The 21,916-nt window shown below is 50.0% G+C and overlaps 2 protein-coding genes and 1 long non-coding RNA gene across 5 annotated transcripts in view; 1 reads left to right on the forward strand and 2 right to left on the reverse strand.

Moving 5' to 3' along the window:
• Window positions 1-3,315: 3,315 nt before the first annotated feature.
• On the reverse strand, window positions 3,316-4,423 carry LOC148053158 (uncharacterized). Its single transcript, XR_015708754.1, has 2 exons — window positions 4,289-4,423; window positions 3,316-3,911 (listed from the first exon to the last, which is right to left on the reverse strand). It is a non-coding gene; the product is annotated as an uncharacterized LOC148053158 (long non-coding RNA).
• Window positions 4,424-4,505: 82 nt separating this feature from the next.
• Window positions 4,506-15,752, forward strand: DSTN (destrin, actin depolymerizing factor). The gene is made up of 4 exons (XM_087776611.1): window positions 4,506-4,659; window positions 13,526-13,833; window positions 14,070-14,146; window positions 15,461-15,752. Exons 1-4 carry the CDS (start codon window positions 4,657-4,659, stop codon window positions 15,568-15,570), a joined length of 498 nt encoding a protein of 165 aa, XP_087632737.1. The 5' UTR covers window positions 4,506-4,656; the 3' UTR covers window positions 15,571-15,752.
• A 5,517-nt stretch (window positions 15,753-21,269) lies between these two features.
• Window positions 21,270-21,916, reverse strand: part of RRBP1 (ribosome binding protein 1) — a 28,107-nt gene continuing 27,460 nt past the window's right edge. For 2 of the 3 annotated variants that reach the window (XM_087774947.1, XM_087774946.1), the window contains exon 24: window positions 21,270-21,840. In XM_087774947.1, the coding sequence (XP_087631073.1) occupies window positions 21,802-21,840 (39 nt within the window). In that variant the 3' untranslated portion in view covers window positions 21,270-21,801. The remainder of the gene's footprint in view (window positions 21,841-21,916) is intronic. The other variant, XM_087774948.1, reaches the window with a different exon arrangement.

The following is a 21,916-nucleotide window of genomic DNA, read 5'->3' on the forward strand; positions in this document are numbered from 1 at the left end:
TCTGGAAATCACCTTTAAGTTCTCCTCCTCCCCGCAAATTTCCCTTTAAATTTTGATTCCGGTGCATCTACTAAGCAGAATGTTTCAGCAAGGCACAGCAATGGGCTTCTCAGTGCTTTGTTTCTGCCAGTGAAATAGCTATGACTGTAAGGTTTACAGAGACTTTCTGTTCCTGTCTAAAATTATCTTTGCTGAGCCTTGCGACGCCAAGAACACAGAGCCAATATTCCATAAGCCCTGAGAAAAATGGACTACATTTCAGGCACACTCAGCTAGTGCGGTTACGGTAGCATCCATCAGCCAGGACCAAAGCTCAGGGCCACCAGCACCTCAGGCCTCGCACCAGGGGACATCGCCCGTTTCTTGGCTGAATGAGACGGCGCATAAAGTCAGGGCCTGATCCTGCCGTCCTGCTGCGCTGCGGTTGCAGGGTGGTTGTCCAGCCGAAGAGGAGTCTCTGCCATCCCTGCTGGAACCGCGAGATCCAGGGTGAAAGGGTATGAAAAGACAGCAGGTGGATACAGACAGATGGGGGAAGTGGGGGCTAACAGGGAGACAACAGCAATTAGCATAAGCAGCAGCAGTCTCAGCTCACCAGCTGCCTTGCCGATTGTCTGCCTCCCCAATTTCCAACAGCAAAGAAGCAATTTGCCTAAGAGCACAGTCAGTAGCTTAAAACTGCCCCTCAGAACTGAAAGTATTGGGGAAAAAAACCCCCGATTTCCAAGGTACAAAAGCAAGGCTTGCAAGGCTGTCATGTGGGAGTTTGCCTAAGTAAGGCATGGAGCAGGCGGCTCAAAACAGCCACCAAATACTTCAGAGCGAAAGGCTAAAAAAGGAAGGTTTTATAGGAGGAAATGAGTCAGTAGCTTGGAAGACGGGAGGGGGAGTTCAAATAGCTGAGGCATATAAAGTAAGCAAGTAGTCACCATCTCAAATGCTAGAAAGTCAGTGAGGTGGGTGTACTGATCTTTGGTTTCTGTTGATGCAGGGTCTCATTCACAAACGAGAGTCCATGGGCGACTTTTTATATTGACCATGCTGGGTTTTGAAGCGGTCTTTCGCTGGACAGACACTTGTCAGCTTCAGTTCACGCCGGTGTTTCAGACCAGAGCCAAAGCGGTCACCACCAGCTACAGGATTGCTGAAATTTCTTGGGCTCCCCCATGGCTGGGGGGGGATTTTCTGGAGGGAAGTTTCAGGTTAATTGCAAATGCCATTTGCCTTAAGAGAGGGAGAGGGATTCACCTTTCAAGATGGTTCGTCCAAACATCCAGCTTGAGCTTTCAGCCTAGCTTATTTATAGCTCTAGCACAAGGAAAAAAAGGACAAAGCTTATTCAGTGTTGAAAAGCAGCAAAGCGAGTAAAAAACCCTCCATCACCATGATGCTGTAGCAATCCACAGCCTTCATTTTTTTCTTTATAACAACCTTGTATTGCGCTGAAACCCTGAGGGCGAAGGGGTGAGTCTGGGCTGCTGGAAGCCTGAACCTTGCTCACTCGTACGCCACCACAGCAGCTGGCTGTAACAGGGCGGGCGTTAGCGGAGCAGGGAGCCACGAGAGGGTTCAGGGTCAGTGTGGCAATAAGCCACAAGGCACGACTTCCTCACCTCCGCCCCGCGTCCCTGTTCCATCAAAAGGGCAGGACTGATGAAAAGTGAGCTAGTCGAAAAGCGGCACCCAAATTCCCTCCCACCGCCCCCAAAACGGGGAGCTTCCCCTCGGTTCAGGCACAGAGATGACAGCTACGTAGCTGCCTCAGGACCCTGCTACGAGCCCTCTCTGAGGGAAACCGCAGCCCTGCAGACGGTTGGGGTGATGCTTCGGGTCACAGGCACGTGAGGAACGGGCTGTCAAGTCGGGGGAGCAGCACAGGACTGGAAAAACACTCCCTTTCCCCTACACAAGCAGCAGCACGGGATTTACATACAGTAGGGGTTGCCAAGCCGTGACATATGTACTGCTAATCACTGGCAGACAGCTCCCAGTGCCGAGCTGGAGCTCCCGGTGCCGGTAGAGCACGCAGAGCCTGCAGAGCCCCGTGCTAAGGCGTGGTGGTATCGCCACAAGCCATGCGCTGGTCAGCGCATCTTGGCGCACAGCTCCTGGCTCTAGCTTCTTCAGAGCGCCACAGCCGCTGTGTTTATGCCTCACCGGGCCACGCTGTTTTGTCTTCTGGGGAATGAAACCTTTCAAAAAGCCATCGTGGTTCTCAGTATGCGCCCTTCCCAGAGCAAGCGCATCTTTCCTACGAGACAGAAACAAGTGAGAGAGATCTCCCTTGCTCTGCTGGCGAAGGAGTTCCTGTCCTTGCTGAGGTCCCTTTAACTAGTCAGATACCTTCTCAACCCGCTGCAGTGTTTCCAAAAACACACCGAGACCTCTTGAAACAGGCTGAGCCAACAGGCTGGTTCCAATTCATTTTCCCTTATAAGTATACAACAAACAGCCTCAGCCCTGTTCTCATGGCCTTACATCATCCCTTCCCCTCCTCCCCAGGATGTCTTGCTTCTGTACCCCTCTTTCACAGCAAAACCGATCTATGAAGAGCAAGCTTGGAGCAATAACAGACAAATTACCCACATCAATTAAGACTAAAAAGCGCAGCTGCCCCCGGGCTCCGTTAGGTGCCACCGGAGATGGAGGTCTGCTATGGCACTGCGCATCGCCAGACAACGCCTGCCTCGATTTTCTCTCCCAGCCGCACAGCGTGCGCTGTCACCAGGCTAAGAGTCACGGCAGAAAGATGGGACCAGAACAAGTTGTCCAGAGAAACGTATTTGTAGGACTGAAGCTCTACTATCACACAGGCATTTTATCTGACTTGTTTTAGAACTATATGTCTAAAAAAAAAAAAACAAAACAAAAACAACACAAAAAACCAAACATGTTCCTACTCAATTCTTGTTATTACTTCCGAAGTCAGTTAAGACTTTGGTCCAAATTTAAGCATTCCTTGATTAAATACATCAGAAAAGAGCCTAGGGAGGAACTAGCCACCCACCCCAATTTAAGTCTAAGTCACACTGGTAGGTCTTTTGCTCATTTCACCACAAATCTGATGCAAATGCTCTTGCAAAAGGGACCCCTGGCCAGCCTAAGCCACCCAACACAAGAGCCTAACACAATAGGGCTGCTTTTCCAATACATGCATCTTCAATATGGGGTCTTTCAGCAACTTCTATGTAATGTGAACAGGCATAACAGCATCTAAAAAGGGCACCTCCTTACTGGGGTGTGGAGCAAGGAGGGGAAAAAAATCACAATGTAATACCCTTGATTAGAACAGCAATATGGATGAAAACTGTAAGGTATGGCTCACACCTTTATTATTGCAGCTTTATGCTAGCTGTAACCTGGTATTGCTGCCTCATACCCCAGCCCTGAAAACATGCAATCGACCCTTGTTTTTGTTTTCTGCTTACAAGGAGGCACAGACTGAACAAAAAAAGCGTGATGCCGGGGGCTCTTTGCTCTTCAATTCAAGCCGGGAACACCACTGCCGTCAGGATCCAGTAATGAAACCTAACTGTCTATACATTTTTTTAACATTAGCAGGTGCTTCTGAAATCTGATTACAAAAAGCCCGAGCTGCATTGCCCAGAAACATCATGGAAATAATATTTCCGTAGCATTTCAGAGTGAGCAGTACTGCAATAAACAGGGCACAGCAGCTTCTCCGAGCCCCTCGGTCTCAGCAGCAGCGTTTTCTCAGCGGTCAACTCTGTCCCGGAGACAAACCGTGCTTTGTTTCAGCCACCTGAAATAGACGCCGCTCTGATTCATGCGGGGAGGCGGCTGCTGCTGCTGCTGCTGCTGTTGGTGCTGCTGCCGCTGGGAAGAAAGGCACAGGGTTTCCTGCAGCACGCAGGGAGCGCGGCCGGCCGGAGCCAATCAGGAGTGCCTGACTGAGATCGCACCAAAGTAGGTATTAAAAAAAAACCCTTTAAAAAAAAAAAAAAAAAAAAAAAGAGAGAAAGAAAGCAAGGCCCGCACTTCCTCCTCGCCAGCCCGCCCGCCCGCCCCCAGCTGCTCTCTCTCAGGCCGCCGCCTCCCGCGGGCCGCCCTCCTGCTTGCCCCCGGGCCGTGACCGCCCCACAGCCGCCCCCCGGTGCCCCTCCCGGGCTCCCTCTGCCCTCCCCCATGACTGCCGCCCCCTCACGACCGCCTCAGTCCCGCTCATCTCCCCCCCCCCCCGCTGTGCCCCGCCGGCAGCCGCCGCACCGCCCTTCCCCTCACGGCTCCCCCAGCTCGCGCCTCAGCGCCTCCCCCCCCCAGCGCACACCTTGGGGCAGGTAAATCCCGCCCCGCCTCGCAGAGGGGCCGCCGCCATTGGCCGGCCGGCGCGCGTCCGCCGTCAATCACCCCCCGGCTCCCCCCGTGATTGGGCAGCCCACCCCCCTCGGCCGGGCGGGGGGTCTGTGGGGGCGCGGGTTCCCCTCCCCCCCGGGGGCGGGCGTTGCCACGCAGGGCTCCCGCCATAGCAACCGCTTCCTCCTCCGGGCACGGCGGCCGTGACGTCGGCAGCGTTTCCGCCCCGGCTCGCGCCCTCGCCGCTTCCCTTCCTGCTGCCGGAGCCCGCGCCGCGCCCAGCATCCGAGGGGAGCAGCAGCCGCCGCCGCACCGCGCTCCACCGCCCGCCGCGCCGACACCATGGTAGGGAGCCGGGCGCCGCCGGGGGAGCGGGGGGCGCGGGCCCTTACGCTTCTACCCCCCTCCCCCTCCGCCTTCATTCCCCGGGGAAAGAGGAGAGGGGGGCGCTTGGTACCGCCCGCCGCATCCCGGCCTGCGCTGCCGCTGCGCCCGGCGGCACGGCCGTATCGCGCCCCCCTTTCCCTCTCCTTCCCTCCCCCCGGGTCCTTTCGCCTTTGAACTCGAGGCGGTGGATCCGTTCTCCTCCCTTCCCCTCCCCCCCCATCCCGCCATGAGGCGGCGGAAGGTTACTCCCCCCTCTCTGAGGCGATGGAACTGCCCTCTCCCCTTCGTCCTCCCCCCGTGAGGCGATGGTACGTTCCGCGCCGCACACAGGCGCTAGGGGCGGGCGCGTCCATTTCGCCGTGGGGAGGGGGGGGCGGTGAGGAGGGCGGGCGAGGCGGGGGGAGCCGCGGGGGGGGGGGGACGGGACCGCCGCGGCGGGGCGATGCGCGGCCCCTCCCTGTGCCGCAGGGCGCGGCCGGGGGGGGGGGGTGGGAGGAGATGGCGGAGGGTCCCCCCACTCGAGGGGCTGCGTGGGGAGGAGGCCGCAGCCTGGCAGAAAGGACACGGCGGGTGGGAGCCCGCCGCGGGGTCCGTGGGGCTGCCCAGCTCGGGAGGAAGCGCGGCCTCCGCCGCATCCGCCCCGACGGGCGGCCCCGGGCGGGAGCCATCTTCCTCCAAAGGCGAGGGGTTTCGGGCCTGGCCTAGAAAACGGCGGCGGCTCCTCGGAGGAGCGGGGCGGCAGAGACGAGCACCCCCCCCCTCCTCCCGCCAGGCAGGGCCCCGCTCCGCCGGCCCCGGTGCGCAGCCTCTCGGGGCCGGGCCGCCCGCGGTGAGGCCCGGCTGGAGCCAGCCGCGCTGGTCGCAGACAAAAGCGGGGAGGGAAAACGCTGGTCCTGACAAACGCGGGTTTTTTGCAGCGACTGTTAGAAGGAGCTTAAATTTTAAGGTGCTTGCCGCAAGGGCTTGGGAGATTTTTGTCTTGCTTCTCTGCACAGAGAAGATACAAAGCTGGAAACGTTATATCTAAGATAAAACGCTGGAAACAGAGGAAGCATAGAAATGTATCCAACACACACACTGACTTGCCCGTTTTCTCTGGCTTTCAAAAAAAATGCCAGGGTTCTTCTTTCATAAATGGGGCGGAATAGGCCAAACAGCTATTATGCTTCGTGGTGGTTCGTTTTCTGTTGGTTTGCCTAGACGAAAACTTTGCATCCCCGTTTAACTCGGGCTACTGAGGCTGACAAATTCACTTCAGTTATTAGCTCATACAGTTTCAACTGCTGTCCCATTTTTGCTTGAGTCATGCCCAAGCACTTGTCCAGCAACAAACATTTGTGTGTTTTGACGCACTTGCCTAGTTTACTTGCCTTTAGGAGAGGGGTTATGTATTGAGGCCCTCCCATGGTATTTACCATTAGTTGCTTGAACATGTGGTATATCCAGTAAATAAACTTTTCCTCTGTACAGACCTGGCAGACAGGATGTGCTACTAATCTCTCTGCCTCCTGTAACACCCGAGTGGAAGCATCTATGGCTGGTCTGCAGCGTGGAGCAGAGCTAATGGCAGTTGCAGAAGAAGCTGCTGAAAGTCTGACGAGACTTGCAGCTCTTGTTTAAAATAGGCTTGTCTGAACAAGCTAGCTACCACCTCTGCAGTACGCAAACCTAGTTTAGAATGACTACTCAGCGTGTCAGGCTTCATCTTGCTTCAGAACCAGAGAATTCCCCAGTCACTCAAAAGTAGTATTTCTCATAGCGATCTCCTTTTTGGAACAGGGTCTGGGGTTTTTTTTGTTTTGTTTTTTTGTTTGGTTTGGTTTTTTTTTTTAAGATGCTTTCCAGTTGCTGCAGATGAACTTGCTTTTGGGCAAAGAGTGTAGGCCTTCTGGCAGAGTACAGTAATGCCAGCAGGAGGGCATGATTTGGTATCAAAAGGGCGTTGGATTTTCTGCTTTTGTGTCTTGCCACAACGTTCAGTTTCTTTGCTACTGGATTAAATGAGTCCTTGGTCTTTGGAAGACCGCGCAAATTATTTTTCTTGGTTGTTAGTCAGTACTATTCCCAAATCTGTGTAATTACAAGGTACATATGCCTCATATACAAGATGACAGCCTTCTGACAATTGATAGTGTGGGTGTCTGGCATGTTCCTACTTGCCTTGTCAGAATATCACTATCAAGAGGCTCCTGCTGGGAGCAAGGGCTGACCTAAGCGATCTCATACAGGAGAGCCTGCAGACAGCCAGAACTTGCATGTAAAGCTGTTCAGAGCCTCTCGCTTGCCTGACTCTTCAGTATTCACAGCGATTTCTAGGAAGGATACCTTGGTAAGGAGTACTGGGATGCCCAGAGCCTGTTTTTAAGGGTGAGGTTTAAGCTTAACATTGCCGTAGGTTCCTGGAGGGCCACAAGAAAATTCTTACAGACACTTGGGCTCATAATAGCTGATTTGTGTGCGGAATGTGTTTCTAAGAAGCTTTGCTTTCCTGCAAGAGTCCTGTTGCATACCAGCTTACGCCCGCATTACCTTAAGAACACGGGTTTCAACACAGGAATGGGTACTACTCAAAACTTCTGCTCTGCTACTGGCTGCCACGGTTCCTGTTTTTCAGCAGTGTTGCTGGGGTTGGCTTTTGCGGGTATTGCTTGTTCTGCCTACCTTGATAATTATATCACAAGTGAACTTGATGGTAGCTTGGAGAAGGTGATGATTTCATCTTTGGCTGAAAGCTGAGGAAGTGACCTCCAGGAATTCTGGGGAGACTTATTTCTGCCCCCCCCCCCTTTTTTTTTTTTTTTAATAATTGCTTTCTTACTCATCTCTCCTCCTTTAGTCAGTAACCTTTCTTATTGGCAGGAAAAAAAAAAAGCTGAATAGAGTTTTGATTCCTTCCCCCTCCCCCCCCCCCCCCCAAAAAAAGAGACCAAATAATGCAAAATTAAAAACTTGAGTCTAGCTGGCAAGATCTGCCTACAAGTGATACGCAAATAACTCTTGCTGGTTTATGGTGTGCAAATAATGGCCTCTTACACAACAGCAGTAAAAAGGCAGTTAGTTAAGTTTCCTATCGTGCTTCAGATCTGAATTGAAGCTTTGGACTTTCGGATGCATGGGCTGCCTGTCGTAAAGGGAGGTGCCTGCCTGTCGGGCTGTAGGTAGCAGAGGATGTGGGCCTATTGGGACTTGAAGTCGCTGGTGTTCCCACACTGGTGCTGGTCTTTGGGGTGAAGGTAAATTAGTCACTCCACGCATTGCCTCCTTGCCTGCTCAGTAAAGTGGGGGTGGCGATATCAGACGGGTTTTCTTGAGTGCTCAAATAACAGATTAAAAGCAAAGCAATACTTCAGATCCTTGTATTTTTAACTACACGCATTTTCAGTTGGCTCGTCGGCCATAGCTGACACCTTTTCAGAGCCCTTATTTGGCAAAATCTTCTCCTAGTCTGTTAGCTGCAGCCTGGCTATGTGACCCTCCCTGCCTGCTAGGTGCACTCACAGCTAACTTGGCTTAGCTTTCCCTTCAAGGTCTCGGCGCCGATGACGTCCTAGGGTGTTGCGTGGCAGTGTAAGGGACAGCTTTGTGAAGGCTGCTGTCCCAGAACAGTCGGGCGGTAGCAGGTTTAATTGAAAAAATGTTTGTCGCAGAGATGTACTATGACACATTCCTGAGTCAGATGGAAATGCCACATGGTTACACAGGCAGTTCTGGCAGTGGCAGGGGATTTTGAAGGTAGATAGGAGGGATGGTATGCCAAGCATAGGGGAAAAAAGGTGTTTGCCGAAGAAACCGAGAACCAAATATATGGCAGTAATGCGACTGGCAAACATGGGAGCACAGTGTTCTCGAATCGCTGCCTTTGCAGTTAAACAAGGCATACTTTAGTAAGTTCTTGATGTCAAATTCTGGAAAAAATGATGATGCTTTTCCAAGAAGGAAAAGTTTCCACTTGAGTAGCTGTGGATAGTCCACACTGGTATATACAATGTGTGTGCATGGTTCCTGAACGAAACAAGTCAAGAACTGGTTCTTGAAATGTCTCTGTAGATAACACGTGCACATGCACTGCTATGGAGGGCTCTTAGGTTCTGATCACGGGCAATTTTACGCTGTAAAATTGTCAATACTTAAAAACAAATTTAGGCCTTCAGACTTGTCTTGAGGCAAACCAAGTCATTAGTTTAAAGTCTTCTTGGTAGTCTTACAGTTGAGGAGGGAACAAAGTCTTTTCTTAGGTAAAATATTTTAAATATTCAAGGAAAATACTGGAGTTCACAGCATTTCCTAACAAAAGAGAAGGCAAATTTCATTGTGTCAAAGTTGCTTTTCAGTGCAGGCTTGCTACAAATCCAGTTTATCAGGCGTCTGGCATGTGCCTCACTCCTGAAGTGGCTTTCTGTATATGGGGATTTTCTTGAGAAAGCTTTGGATTATTCTTCAGTCTTTCCCCATTTAGATTAAATTTCAGTTGTAGAGTACTTGGCGATGTAGGCAAAATGTTGGAAGCTATTAGTGGAGGCAGCTGGGGACGGCTCTTGCAGTTGGAAGCCTGCTAGACAGAAGGCTCTCTCTTTGGGCTGCCCTGTGTAGGGACGGCATTCTGCTCTCGCAAGACTTCTGCAGTGCTTTGCACTTAAGGCAGGAACGATGGCTTTGTGTAGGGAATAAGAGCTGCTGTGTTACTGCAGCGCATGCTGACAAGGCATTTAATGCAACCATTACCTCATGTGCCTACAGCAGTCTATATGAAAATACAATGAGGACAGTGGTATACGTGCTCCAGAATAATGTACGAGGCAACGCTGCCTGCAAGATGCCGCCGCCTTTGCAGTGGTTGCATGGAGGTACTGGGGGAGAACTCATTTTTGCTGATTCCTTCAGAGAAGCTTACTCTGTCCATTCTCGCCTGAATGTCTCCCTGAATATGCTGTACTGGCGACATTTTCCCACCTGATAATTAGGTGGCTTGCCTCCTTGCTGCTGCCTTGTTTCAGTGAGGTTAACAGGCCCGGCAGTTAAGGTCCTCGACACCTATAGAAACAGGCTGGCTACTTGAATGTAGTCTTTTCTCTGCAGTTGTGTCCTGAGAATGGTTTTAAGTTGGTGTTGCCTGTGTTACAGGATTTATCTGTCCCCTACAACAAAATGTCACCAGCTAATGGTCCTGTATCCTGCAAGTACTTGCAACATGTACTGCTCAATGAACAGCCACCCATGTACCAGTCCAGAGTTGGATAACTGCTTTTGTACTGAAAAAGGAACAGAACCAGGCTAGCTGTCGTAGCCCTGCACCATTCAAGCCAGAATGCACAAAATAATAATGAATGTGCTGTATTGAATCCTCTGAGCAGAGCGATATTGGGCCAAAGAGAGAAAATCCAGACTAACAAATAAACATTTACTCTGTTGTTACTGGCGGGGTGGAGGCTTCTCAACAGCTATTCTTCTGGACAAATCAGCAGAGACACGGTTAAAGCGTTGACTGAGGACGTGTATTTACGAGTGTGGCATTTCTCCGTGTTCCGGTGCTCTTACCAGTCATCCTGTTGCTGCCCTACACAGAATGGTTGCAACCAACTTACAACAAAAGCTGCCTAGGGTTTGGGTTTTTTTTTTTTTTTCCTTTTTAATATCTTTATGAAGCCAGTTGTGGCTGGTATAAGCCCAGGGTTGAAGAGGGAGTGCTACAGTTACAAAAGTAGATACTCTTTTTGGAAGCAATTAGTTGCACTGGGAGCTTATGGGTTCATTTCAACCCATACTGTGACACAGCTAGAGGATTTTCTCAGATGGAACAAATCTGCATTGTCCCTAGCAATATAATGGCTGCTAATGTCAGCCTGCGTGATGAATCCAGGGGTTGTACAGCAGCTGTGAAAAGGAGTAGCACCAGCTACGAACAGCCTTTTGCTTTGGAAAGTTTAAAAAAATCCAGTTCTTACTCTTGTCCCTTCAGCTTCTGGTCAGTCCCAGTTATCAGCTGCAGATTAACAGTGAATTTTGAGTTTCCAGACTGAATACTCTCAACATTTTTGGAATCTGAACCGACTTGCCAGCAGTGCTCAGTTTCTTTATAAGGAAACAACTTGTCTCCCAACTTGGAGACATGTTTCTGGCTGTGCAGTAGCACAAGCATATGCCCTGGACTGCATGGTTTGCATCCACCTGCAGCTCCATTGCTGCTGCTTGCTTCTGGCTCTCTGCTGAGCATTAATCTCTTCCGTCAACATTAACTTCTTGGAAGCAGGAATTGGTGCGGGGGAATCTGTTGTGATCTTGGAGGAAAGATCAAGAATTGACAGAGGTAGAGCTAGGTGACATGAACCGCTTTTATGCGATTACTAGACTCGTTCCCATGCTAGTTCAGGCTTTCTAAGCGTTTTCTACTTAGAATCTTGAGGTTTTTGTGACTAAAAACTGAGTCTTAACACCTGTTGTCAGCTACTGAGGTGCCATTAGTTAGAAGACAAACCTCAGGGGAAAAAATGGTTGTCTTGAGTTCGCTGTGGATTTGTCCTTAGTGAACGATGCAATAGTTGTAGTTGCTGCACCGCTTGCTTTATTAGGGCAATCTTGTGTTATTTAGAGTCTTCCCAGAGAGCTCTTGCCTACACCAGCCAGAGGGATGGGAGGAGAAAGACCTTTATTCCTCATTAGTTCTCAATCACACTGTGACAAAGTGCAGCCTCTCCGTAAGGCGGAGGTGATATAGGAATGAGTCACTCTGAGCCGATGTTTGCACTTTTGCTCAAATTTGTCCTGGAATAGACTTTCTCCGCATACTTTCCTTGCCTTATTGAAGATATGCAGAAGGGTGGCTGCCTGCCAGGCAGCTGAGGCATTGGTGACTTACTCCCTGTTCTCCTATCCCAAAGTAAGTGCAAGGGATTCTGGATAGATTACCCCTAATAGACAAGCTATGCATTGTAAATCTTGAGGAGGATCCCCTTGTATTTGAGAAAACCCCTAAAGAGCACTGTTCTCCACACTAGAGAAAAGCTTCTGTCTCAGATTCACTGCTGTATAATATTGCCCTGATTTTGCGTGACCAGCACTTGGGAGATCTAGATGCCAGATTCCGTGGTAATAGATTCTGCCAGCTGTGCCACCTCTCCTCACTGGCTTAGCAAAGCTATGCCAGCCACTAGAAGTTACAGAAGGAGAGATGTTGGTAGAAAAAGGAGAATCCGGGCTCATCTGAGGTCCTGCGTGGTAGGCATTGGTCAAGGCTTTAAAAAATATACACATTAAGTAGTTCTCCAGTCAATAACTGTCTCTCAAGGACAGCTTGTTTGAAAGTTAGCACTAAGCAGTTTCCCTTCACCACTGATTTCCCTGGTTTTGCAGCTGGACTCTGCTGTTTCTTTAGAACATTTCCATTCTGACGAGGTATAATGTCCCCCACAAAATGAATCCATCAAGCACATATTTGGGGGCTGAGCTTGAGGAAAAACAAAATTAAGAACAACCTTTAGTGTTTTTCAGTTGTCATAATCTCACGTGGTGCTTTACCTGACTGTTTAGTACTGCTGACTGTGCTTGTAACAGTGACGTGTGGCAGTTTACACAGAGGGAGGAGGGCGATTTTCCTTCTGAGATAGGAATTGCCATATCTGAGGATAATGTCATTTGAATTTGGAAGATCAAAAACCAGTGGGAGAAGAAGCAGTATTAGAAAGGAATCTCACTGTTTAGACTGCATGCAGCATTTTTAACAGATAGATGAGTGTTGGACAGGCTTCAATTTGGTCTTTACTGCTCTGGCCATGATGTCCTTCCAGCAGTGTCTGCTGGCCAGTATGGCTCCCAACATTTGCAGTATTTCCTATTGCACAGCTGCTTTTAAGCTCTACAACTTTGCTGCACTCTGAGAAAAAAAACTCAGATACAAATGCTTCTACCCTGCCACTCTCTTCTTTCTTCTTTCTTTTTTTTTTTTTTGTCTCGTTCCCAAAAAAGCAGCAGACTGAAAATGCAGTTCAGCCTCTTGTCGTTTTTGCTAGGTCTTGTCCTCTTTATTCTGTGCAGCTGCCTTTAACGTTAGATTGGTAATGCTGCATCTGCACCTCCTATTACAGCTAGCACAAGGGGATACCACTAAGTAACTAGAATTTCCCATTGGACTTTGAGGGGAGAAGAAAAAAAAAGAAACACAACTTGAAAAGGCAGCTTGCTTTAAAAACTGATGGAGGAACTGCTGGGAGGTAGACACTTTAACTGTTAGACTTGCAAGTTCTCCCTTTAAAACACTGAATTCGGAGCAGCTTCTGCAAGTTGGCTTGTTCAGCTAAAAACTGTACCACTACAGTCCCAATACCCCACTACATCTCTCTTGATCTCTAAACCAAATCCGTGTGACAAGCATGGAATTTGGCCGTGTTTTACCTCTGTTCCTAAAGCTGCTAGCAAGCGTGCTAGAAATGGCTAGGAGACTTTGAACAGAAGATCCTTGTGGACTTGATTGTCTAGCCAGCCTGAAATGGGTAAAAAAATTAAGCTGCTCTAATGCCACAACTGAATCTCAGAGGACAAGGGGTGGACATGTGTGTAAAACTACCCCAAAACAATGCTCTAAATAAGTAGGATTGTGCCTGCTTCGGAATAGTTTTGGTTTGGCAGCTGGCTGCGGGCAGCATTGAGACTCCAGATTCTTTACTTGGCTTGGAAAAAGAGGGCCTGCAGCCTTTTCTGACAAGACTCTCAGGCCACTGGTGACTATTGCCAGTATTGGTTGTCTTCTAGCCTCGGATTTAAGGCAGTGCGGTAATGCAGTTCTGAAAATCTGCGATGGTAGCCCTGAAGGTCTTTGCTCTTGTCTTTGCAGGCATCTGGAGTACAAGTTGCCGATGAGGTATGCCGTATCTTCTATGACATGAAAGTGCGGAAGTGCTCTACGCCTGAGGAAATTAAGAAGAGGAAGAAGGCTGTCATCTTCTGCCTCAGTCCAGACAAAAAGTGCATTATTGTGGAAGAAGGCAAAGAGATTCTGGTGGGAGATGTCGGTGTGACAGTTACCGACCCTTTCAAGCACTTTGTGCAGATGCTTCCTGAGAAGGATTGCCGTTATGCCTTGTATGATGCAAGCTTCGAGACCAAGGAATCCAAAAAAGAAGAGCTGATGTTTTTCTTGTGGTAAGCCATCTTCCCAACGCATTCCTAACATGCAGTCCAAGCACTGTGGGGGAGGTCTCTGAGCATTTGTATTGCCCAGGCTGGCAAGATGGAAGGCTTAACGTGAGCTGGACAGTCTGATGCCTGCATTCTGAGCCATGAGACATTTGACTTGTTCATAATCGGTAGGACACTGCTTCTGTCTGTGCTGGGTAATAAATGTCACTAATTGCACTTTTTTTGCTGTATCCTGCTAGGGCACCAGAACAAGCACCTCTCAAAAGTAAGATGATCTACGCAAGCTCCAAGGATGCAATCAAAAAGAAGTTTCAAGGTACGTAATACAGCTAACGCTCCTAGCTGTGCTGTGCCCCTAGAATGCTTACACAGCAAGGCTTAACTGTTGGCTAATTGGCTTTCTTTTTTTTTTTTTTTTTTTTTGAGATACTAGTGAGAGATGAGAACTTCACAGGTGAAATGCCCTGTGACAGAGCTAAAATGAGCTCTGGCTAAAACTTAGGCTGTCTGACTCTGAATTTTAGAGGCACTAGAGCTGTGCTCAGGACAAGAGCAGGCTTTGTAGCGTGTGACACCATAGCTGTACTGTACAGAGCAGCACATCTGCACCATACAGGCTAGAAACCATTAGATTCATAACAGCGAGCTGGATTTTGTGCAGAGCTGCCTCTGTGGCAGAGGACTTTCAGCCCTGTGTCTGTTGAAATACACAATCCCATAAACTTATTGTGCTGCTGTAGTAGTAATTAACAATTCACTTGATTTAGAGATGAGGTTGTGATTACTTATTGCAAAAGGCATCGCATCTCCAAGTGGAGAAGCTAAGTTCTGTTCAGCCTGTCAGGCACCGTTAACCAAGGAGTAAGCACCTCGCTGCAGCATTCAGAAATTTCATGCTAAGTCGGTCATTATGATGGCTCGTAGCCAGCTAGCACTGCCCTCCCCCTTTCAGTTCCTCATGCTGTGCTGGGCCACGGTCCTGCAGTGTGCAAGACTGACAGGATCATTGTGCAGCAGTACTAGCCTTCACAGGACAGCTTGCCAGTGGATTGGAACCAGCCAGGGAGACTGTTGTGTGCTGCACATGCGGAAGTTGAAAAAAAGAAAAAAGAAATCCTGTGATTTTTCTGCTTTTCTCCACATAAGACAGGCTTGGGTTGGGCTCCCCACCCTCCAAAAAAAGAAATCACTCTTAATTCCTTAGACCAGCACAGTCTTTCTAGGTCTCTACATCTCAAATTACCGCTGGTTCTTTCACCCACCTCTCCAGAGCCAGCAGGAGCTGAGTCAGCCATCTTAGTGTGCTTGTGTGTAGCATCCTCAGCTGCCATATCCAGGGTAGCACCAGAAATGAGACATTGATTCGTAAGATAGCCTGCAATGAAAAGGCTAACAGTCTGAGCACTGATCTAGTGAAAACTTTCTCCCTGATATTTCTGCGTTGATCTTTGGTGTGTAGCCAGATGTCTCCTGTGACATATCAGGGGAAAAACATCCAAATTCCTAAGGCAGGACTTACCTGCTTGAGTGACCGATTGCCTCTTCTAATATTACTACCAAGTATGCTTCTTTGATTGATTACTAGCATGTTGAAATAGTGCATTATTGAGTGTTTTGCCTCTTTTTTTAGGCATAAAGCATGAATGCCAAGCAAATGGGCCAGAGGACCTCAACCGAGCTTGCATTGCTGAGAAGCTAGGAGGCTCCCTAGTCGTAGCTTTTGAAGGAAGTCCCGTGTAGATGTCATACAGTGCCACAACTCTACAAGCATTCCATGTTTTAATATATCAGTTATGTAAAGCAACCATTCTAGGCAAGGGTTTCACTAACTGTAGGGAAGCTGTCTTGTAGAAGTAAAGTAGACTTTGGAGATGTAGCTCGTATGTACAAATGACCCTAAATAAATCAAATCTAAGGATTTATCTTGGTGTATTAATATTTGCATTGGTTTTACAGCCCAATACTGTCCCCGGTGGATTAACACTAAAGGTCTGCAAAAATTTTGGTCCAATGCAGCAGTGTATCATGGGATGAAAGGGTGGGGGGCGTGAGAACAATCTGGTTCCTGTTCTTACTTTTCTAAATTGTAACAAGCAAAATTCAGTTGGTCTTTTTGAGGCTACTGACCAAATTGCCAAACTCAAAAACTTTTCCCCTGTAACAGTTTAATACGAAACTTAAAACCTGTAGTTAAAGTTAGGCTAAAGCAACCTGTTAGCACCGAAACTGGGTTAAATTCTTAGTGCTTGCAGTTGCAGAGCAGTACTAATAAAGGCTAATTCTGAAGTTAGAGATAAAATAGACACACTTTTCCAGACAAATTGTCCTAATCCACTCTCTTGTAAACTCACTGTGCAGTAATAATATTTAAAGGTTCACTTGTTCTGCAGGTTCAATTTTCTCGTTATGAAGTGTCTTGAGGTCTCTTCCAGCCTGAGTGATTCTATAAAAACTGCTTTTCTGTTGACATAGTTTAATTTAGAACTACCTTAGTTTCACTAATACACACTTATTAGCGGATCGGATGCTTCTGAGGCTTTTACAAATGCAGATTCTTATACCAGAGCTCTCCAGTTATGGGTAGTACAATGAGAAGGAACCACATCTTAAAAAGTGGTATTCTCAGCCCCAGTCTTTGGTCACTTGGTCCATTTGTCCATAGTTAACTATTGATTTAACTTAGTAGAACCAATCAGCCTGACTAATACGGCTTGATCTGGGCTTTTTGTCTGTTAGCTTCTTTAATTCTGTAGAAATGCATGGAAATATCACCTGCTAGAAAGTTTTACCTGAAATGCCTTTTGTATGGGGGGTAGAGAACATTCCTGTGCCAGCTACAGAGATCTTAAAAGCTTCCATGTTTCACTAGTGGTTGATTAAAGCTGTTTCCTTTGTGTAATGTGTACATGGGAGTTGCATAGAGTTTTCCTGTATGTCTGTAGAGAAAAAGAAAAAAAAAAAAAAACCCAAAACAAACCCCTTAGCCTCCAGTGCGTTACTGTGATATGTTCTGTGCGTGCCAAATTCGAATAGCCTAAATAAATGGGGTTTCCCTCCCCTGGGTCAGTGACTGATTCCTCTCCAGCCTCTGGATTAGCCCTCCTGCAGCGGGGCCGGTGCCCTGCGTAAGCCGGGCGCTCGGGGAGCTGGTACGCCTTCCGCAGCTGTGCTGCTCACGAGGGAGAGAGGACTGGGGGGGAGACAGGCTGGAAGGAAGAGCTGGTGGAGGCGGAGGGAGTCGGAGGCTGGAAAGCAGGTTCATCTGTCTGCAAAGTGTGCTGCCCTCCTTGGCCCTGCACCCCTCTCGCAGCTGAGCAACTGCCGGCCTGCTGCAGGCTCCCTAACAGCACCTGGTCTCTTCCTTTTAGGCTTTGCATCCCGATTTCCATGGGTTGGGGAGCTTCCTGGGAAACACCTGGTATTTGCAGTCTGAGCAGGAGAAACCCAGCACGTGACAGTTTTGTGCTGTGTTCCTTGCAAGAACTGAGGGCGCTTTCTGCGGCCAGCCCCATGGAGTTACATGCCCGATGGCAGTTACAGGCTGCCCCTTCCCCTGCAAGCTCTTGCCAGATGTGCAGGGACAGAAAGCTGTACCATCCCCGCAGCTCCTCAGCAGAGCGATGCGCTGCGCTGGTTTATCTGTGGGGCCAGGGAAGTAGCGGTCCATTACCTAACTCGGCGTGTGCCCTCTCTGGACACGCTGCATGGTTAAAACCTTTAATTGAAGGCAGGCATTGGCTGCTTGCTCTGAGTTGGCACCCACGCGGGTCACAGGGTTGGGAGCACAAGGTTCCCCGGTGCAAAGAGATCCACCGGAGTGAAGCTTCCTGATTTGGAGAAAAGCACGCCGGCCTGGTTTCTGTGTGTGCTTTTAGCCTGTGTTTCAGTCAGCCCTGAGCTGGCCCAAGTGGGTAATCATCCCCATAAACATCTCCTCTTTGCCGAGGTGTCTGCAGTGCTGCACTCTGCCCAAAGTCCAGGTTGAGATAAGGAAACCGGAGTGACACAGTGGGAGTGGTGCTGCCTGACAAACAAAGGGAACTCCCAGCCAAGATCCAGCCGATAACTAGTGCCTCCAGACTGCAGGCATCTTCCAAGAGATACCCAGCCCAGGTGATGCTTTGGTTAGAAAATGGAGGAGACCCTGGAAAGGGGGAAGGATGTCAGACCTGGGAGGTGGAAGGGCACTTCCCACAATGTGAAAGCCCTTGGATCGGGTACTTGGGTGCAAAGTGCCTTAGTCCCGGGACTTTGAGGGATGAGAGCGCTGAGGTGGCACTTTGGGCCTTGGTTAGGTGTGGTCCCACAGCTTCAGGTGGTCCAAGAGGCTTTGGCTGCTTTTGGGACCCTCACAGCAAGCTCTGAGCTATTATGCTGGCCTCTCTGGAAGAGTACTCCTGCACTCCAGCGCTGGCGGTGAATTAACCTTCAGAGCTATAACGCTTCAGGCTTGTCCACGTCATGGAGTTCATGGGTGAAACTTCACCCCCTCCCAAGACAGTTTGCCCTTCTGCAGTTGGAGGGGATGAAAAGCACAGGAAAATGTTTCCTTTTGTGACTGTTTCAAATCCTTTCAGTTAAGATTTCTCCCAAATCACCCAGACCTTCTGAAAAGGCAAGACAAGCAGGGAGAGACAACGTGGGGAATGCTTCCTGTAGCCTGGCTGGGGAGAGAAATTGCTTTCTAAGAGGACTACATGAAGAAAAAGGTGAAGGAAGAAAAGATGACGGACACGGCTTGGAGCTGTGCAAGGTCAGCAGGGCCGCAGCTCAGGTGCAGCAGGGGCAGAGCTGCTGGAAACCTTTTCAAGTCCAAGTGCAGGCAAGGGTTTCCCAAAAGCCGTTTTTGTCCATTACGCTGGGGAGAAGATGGAGGTGGGAGATGGAAACCGGTAATTCAGGCCTGACTGTGAGCAGCAGATGGTGTAAACGTAATTTAGCTGCTCCAGCAAAGGTGAACTTGAGTGTCTAAGCTATGGCTTGATAAACCCACATACCCGGGCTCAAAGGTAACTCCAGCCTTGGCTGAAATCGGCAGAAGGATCCAGTGCACCCCAGCGCCCGGCTGCCGATCATACCTGCCCTGAGTCACAGGCTGACAGGTAATGAGCCACCAGCGTGGTTTGCCTGGAGGAAAGGGGATGATAACCCTCGGCAAAGCCTGTGCCGTTAAATCCCGCCGGCTCTTGGGAGAGCAGGGGCTGGCCAGTCCTCAACCCTGCGTGCTGGTGAGCAAGGCTCGAGTTTCTCCTAGCCCCTCAGGATGTCCTTCTCCTTCCACCAAGGTGCTGAGGGAAGAAAAAATCCCAGCGGTGGTATCGAAAATTAAGCTAAATGTCTTTCCCCAGGGAGACTTGTTTTTTTCAGCTTTGCTTAACAAGATCAGCCCCTCTCTTTCTTCCTTAAACAGCCGCCAGCTCGGTGATGTGTCCTGGAAGGGCACCATGTCCCCCCACGCTGGGGACACCGAATCTGCTCGTGCGTGGCTTTTGGAGCCCCATCAGAGCCCGCCTGCCCCGTAGCACGCTCGGGACGCCGGCCGCCCTCCTCACGTTGGCTGGGGGCTTTGTTACTTCTCTTGTGTTAACGCCTGGGTATCTGCTTTGTTTTGCACAAGCGCTCACAATAAAGGAAATTGCTGTTGCAAAAGCGAAAAACTGAAAACGGAAGGATTGCATCACTTCGCTGCGCCTGCTGCGCTGAGGCCCTTCCTGCCGACAGCTCTCTGGGGATGATGGCCACCCCGATATGCTCAACAGCTTAGTCCAGCCTATGGGTTGGGTGGGTTTTTTTTGCAATCCTGGTAAAATCCAGGTGTTCCCTCACTTTTGGGGATCTTAAAAGCTCTGTGGCGAGGGGCAATGCTGACAGCACTGAGGTTGCCGGCGGTCCTTGAGATCCTCCCCATGCATCACAAAGTCCAGAAAGAGAAACCAAAGGCTCATCGCAGCTGCGGAGCAAAGGTCTGCTTGCTGAGTTTGTCCCTCCGTCGTGGGGTGACGGACCTGCCCAGGGACACTTGCAGGATCTGCTGCCTACGCGCACGCAACAGCCCTCATAGACCAGGGCTGGGAGGGGGTGGGGAGGCAGCAGGAGGGCTTGTAATGAGCGTGTGAGGTCTCAGCTGCCATGCAAAGGGCTGGGGCCACCACCCCACAGGGAGGCACAGCCCTCTGGCCGGGTGCGTGAGCTCCACCACCTCCCGTCCTGCAAGGAAAAGCAGGCAGAGAGGGGCATCACCGAGCCACCCACCAAATCTGGGGGGTGGCCCTCCTCCCTGCAGCTCAGCACAGCCCCCCATCTCTGCAATGAGTGTTGATGGGCTCAGCACTGACGTGCACACCGACTTCGGGGTGCAGCAGCCCTTGCTCAGCCTCAATCAGCAAAGCCCCAGCGAGCGCTGGATGAAAGGCCGCCTTCAGACAAAGATGGGGGCAGGTTTGGGGGAGAAAGGGGGGGCTCTCAGCTTGCTGCTTCCTCAGCCAGAATTCAGCAGGACCCCCTTTTATTGCCTGGTAAAAGATGGGTCGCACCCCCACCTCCCCCAGCATGACTTGCACACCCCTTCTCCATCACAGCCCCAGAGCCAGCATCAAAACCACATGGAGTCTCTGGTGTCTAATATAGAGGTTGAGCACACACTGCCTTCCCTGGGAACAAAATGGAGGCAGGTCTGTCCTTCATCCTCCTTCCCAGCCTCGGCTCTTCGCACACCCCAGAGGTACTGAGCGCTTCGGGGCCTCTTTCCCCTTCTCTCAAATCCTGCTGATGTCAGCGCCGGGATCAGCAGCTTTATTGTGGGGAGACAGGCACCAAGCTGTCACGTGGCTTCTGCCATTTCCTAAGAAACCAGCTTAAAAAGAAAAGGGGAAAAAAAAGAAAGGAAAAAAAGCAGGGGGGGGAGAGAGGGAAAAAATAAAAAAGGAAAGCCACAAGAAGGGGAGAGCAGAGGGCTGGAGAGCCCAGCAGCGACCGAGGACCACCACCACCACGCTGCACCCGCAGGGACAAAATTACAGGGGAGCGCTGAGGTTTAAGCAAGCAGGAGGGACGGTCCCCACGGGGCTGGCGTTACCGGGGTGGCTCACCCCGCCGTGGCCTGTTCCCACGTTTGCCGTGACCCCGCAGCAGTGGAGCAGTGACACCCCGTCCCAGCTGCCACCGTGTCCCCCGCCACCACGGCGCGTGCGGCGCTCCCTCTGCCGGGCCCCGCGCCGGGAGCTCGGTGTGCACGGCCAGCCGGCAAAACACACGCTGCTGGAAAGAAAATTTTCTCTCCTTTGCTTATATTGGAGAAAAAAACAGAGGGGATGGCTTTTGCAGCACAGCAAGGAGCGGGGAGAATGAAGGCTCTGCTCCTGGCCAAAGCAGGGTCCTTCGTCAGTGACCCCCAAAGACCTGCCTGGCCTGCAAACTTAGAAAACCAGAAAAATAAAGCAAGGACAAGCTCTTTTCACTACATCATCATTTTAATTGCATCGACACCCAGAAATACACAAAAGGATACGTGCCAAGAGCCACCCATCAGAGAGGCTTCCTTCCTTCCATGGTGGGTCTTACTTTCACACTTCTTTCACTCCAAAAAAAAAAAAAAAAAAGAAAAAAAAATATAATAATAATTGCACCGGTTGATGTACAAACACAGTCTTCCCGTTTCACACATTCGTGGGTTCTGCCGCAACAGGGGGGTGAAGCCCTGGCGCCCGCCCCGACGCAGCCGGAGCGGCTCCCTGGGGAACGAACGGTTGTACAAAACAGTATGAAGATTTTCTTACAAACGTACACCTGCAGTGTTTACTGGTTGGGTTTTTTTGGGGTTTTTTGTATTTTTTTTTTAAGTTTCAAAACTAGGTTTTGGGTCACTAATGGCTTGTATCTTTTATCTACAGTAAATTCAGCATATATTTTTATTTTTAGGAATGTGTAAGGCATTTTGGTAAGTTGAACAGTAAGGTCTAGGTCACAGACTCGTCAAACTGAAGTCCCTTCCTTCGAACTGTCCTCTTCCCCCTGGAGAAGGAAAACAGAGGTGGGTTACTCAACTGGGTCTCAACCTTATTCTCATGGTGGTTCCAGCATCAAAGCA

Source organism: Nipponia nippon, unplaced genomic scaffold, assembly GCF_047370975.1.
Source record: "Nipponia nippon isolate SJK-2023a ecotype South Korea unplaced genomic scaffold, ASM4737097v1 scaffold_4, whole genome shotgun sequence".
In the NCBI taxonomy this organism is placed as follows: domain Eukaryota; kingdom Metazoa; phylum Chordata; class Aves; order Pelecaniformes; family Threskiornithidae; genus Nipponia; species Nipponia nippon.

Coding starts and splice junctions, on each gene's coding strand:
- DSTN (XM_087776611.1), top strand. Junction 13,834..14,069: donor GAGCTGATGTTTTTCTTGTG/GTAAGCCATCTT, acceptor GTATCCTGCTAG/GGCACCAGAACAAGCACCTC. Junction 14,147..15,460: donor AATCAAAAAGAAGTTTCAAG/GTACGTAATACA, acceptor CTCTTTTTTTAG/GCATAAAGCATGAATGCCAA.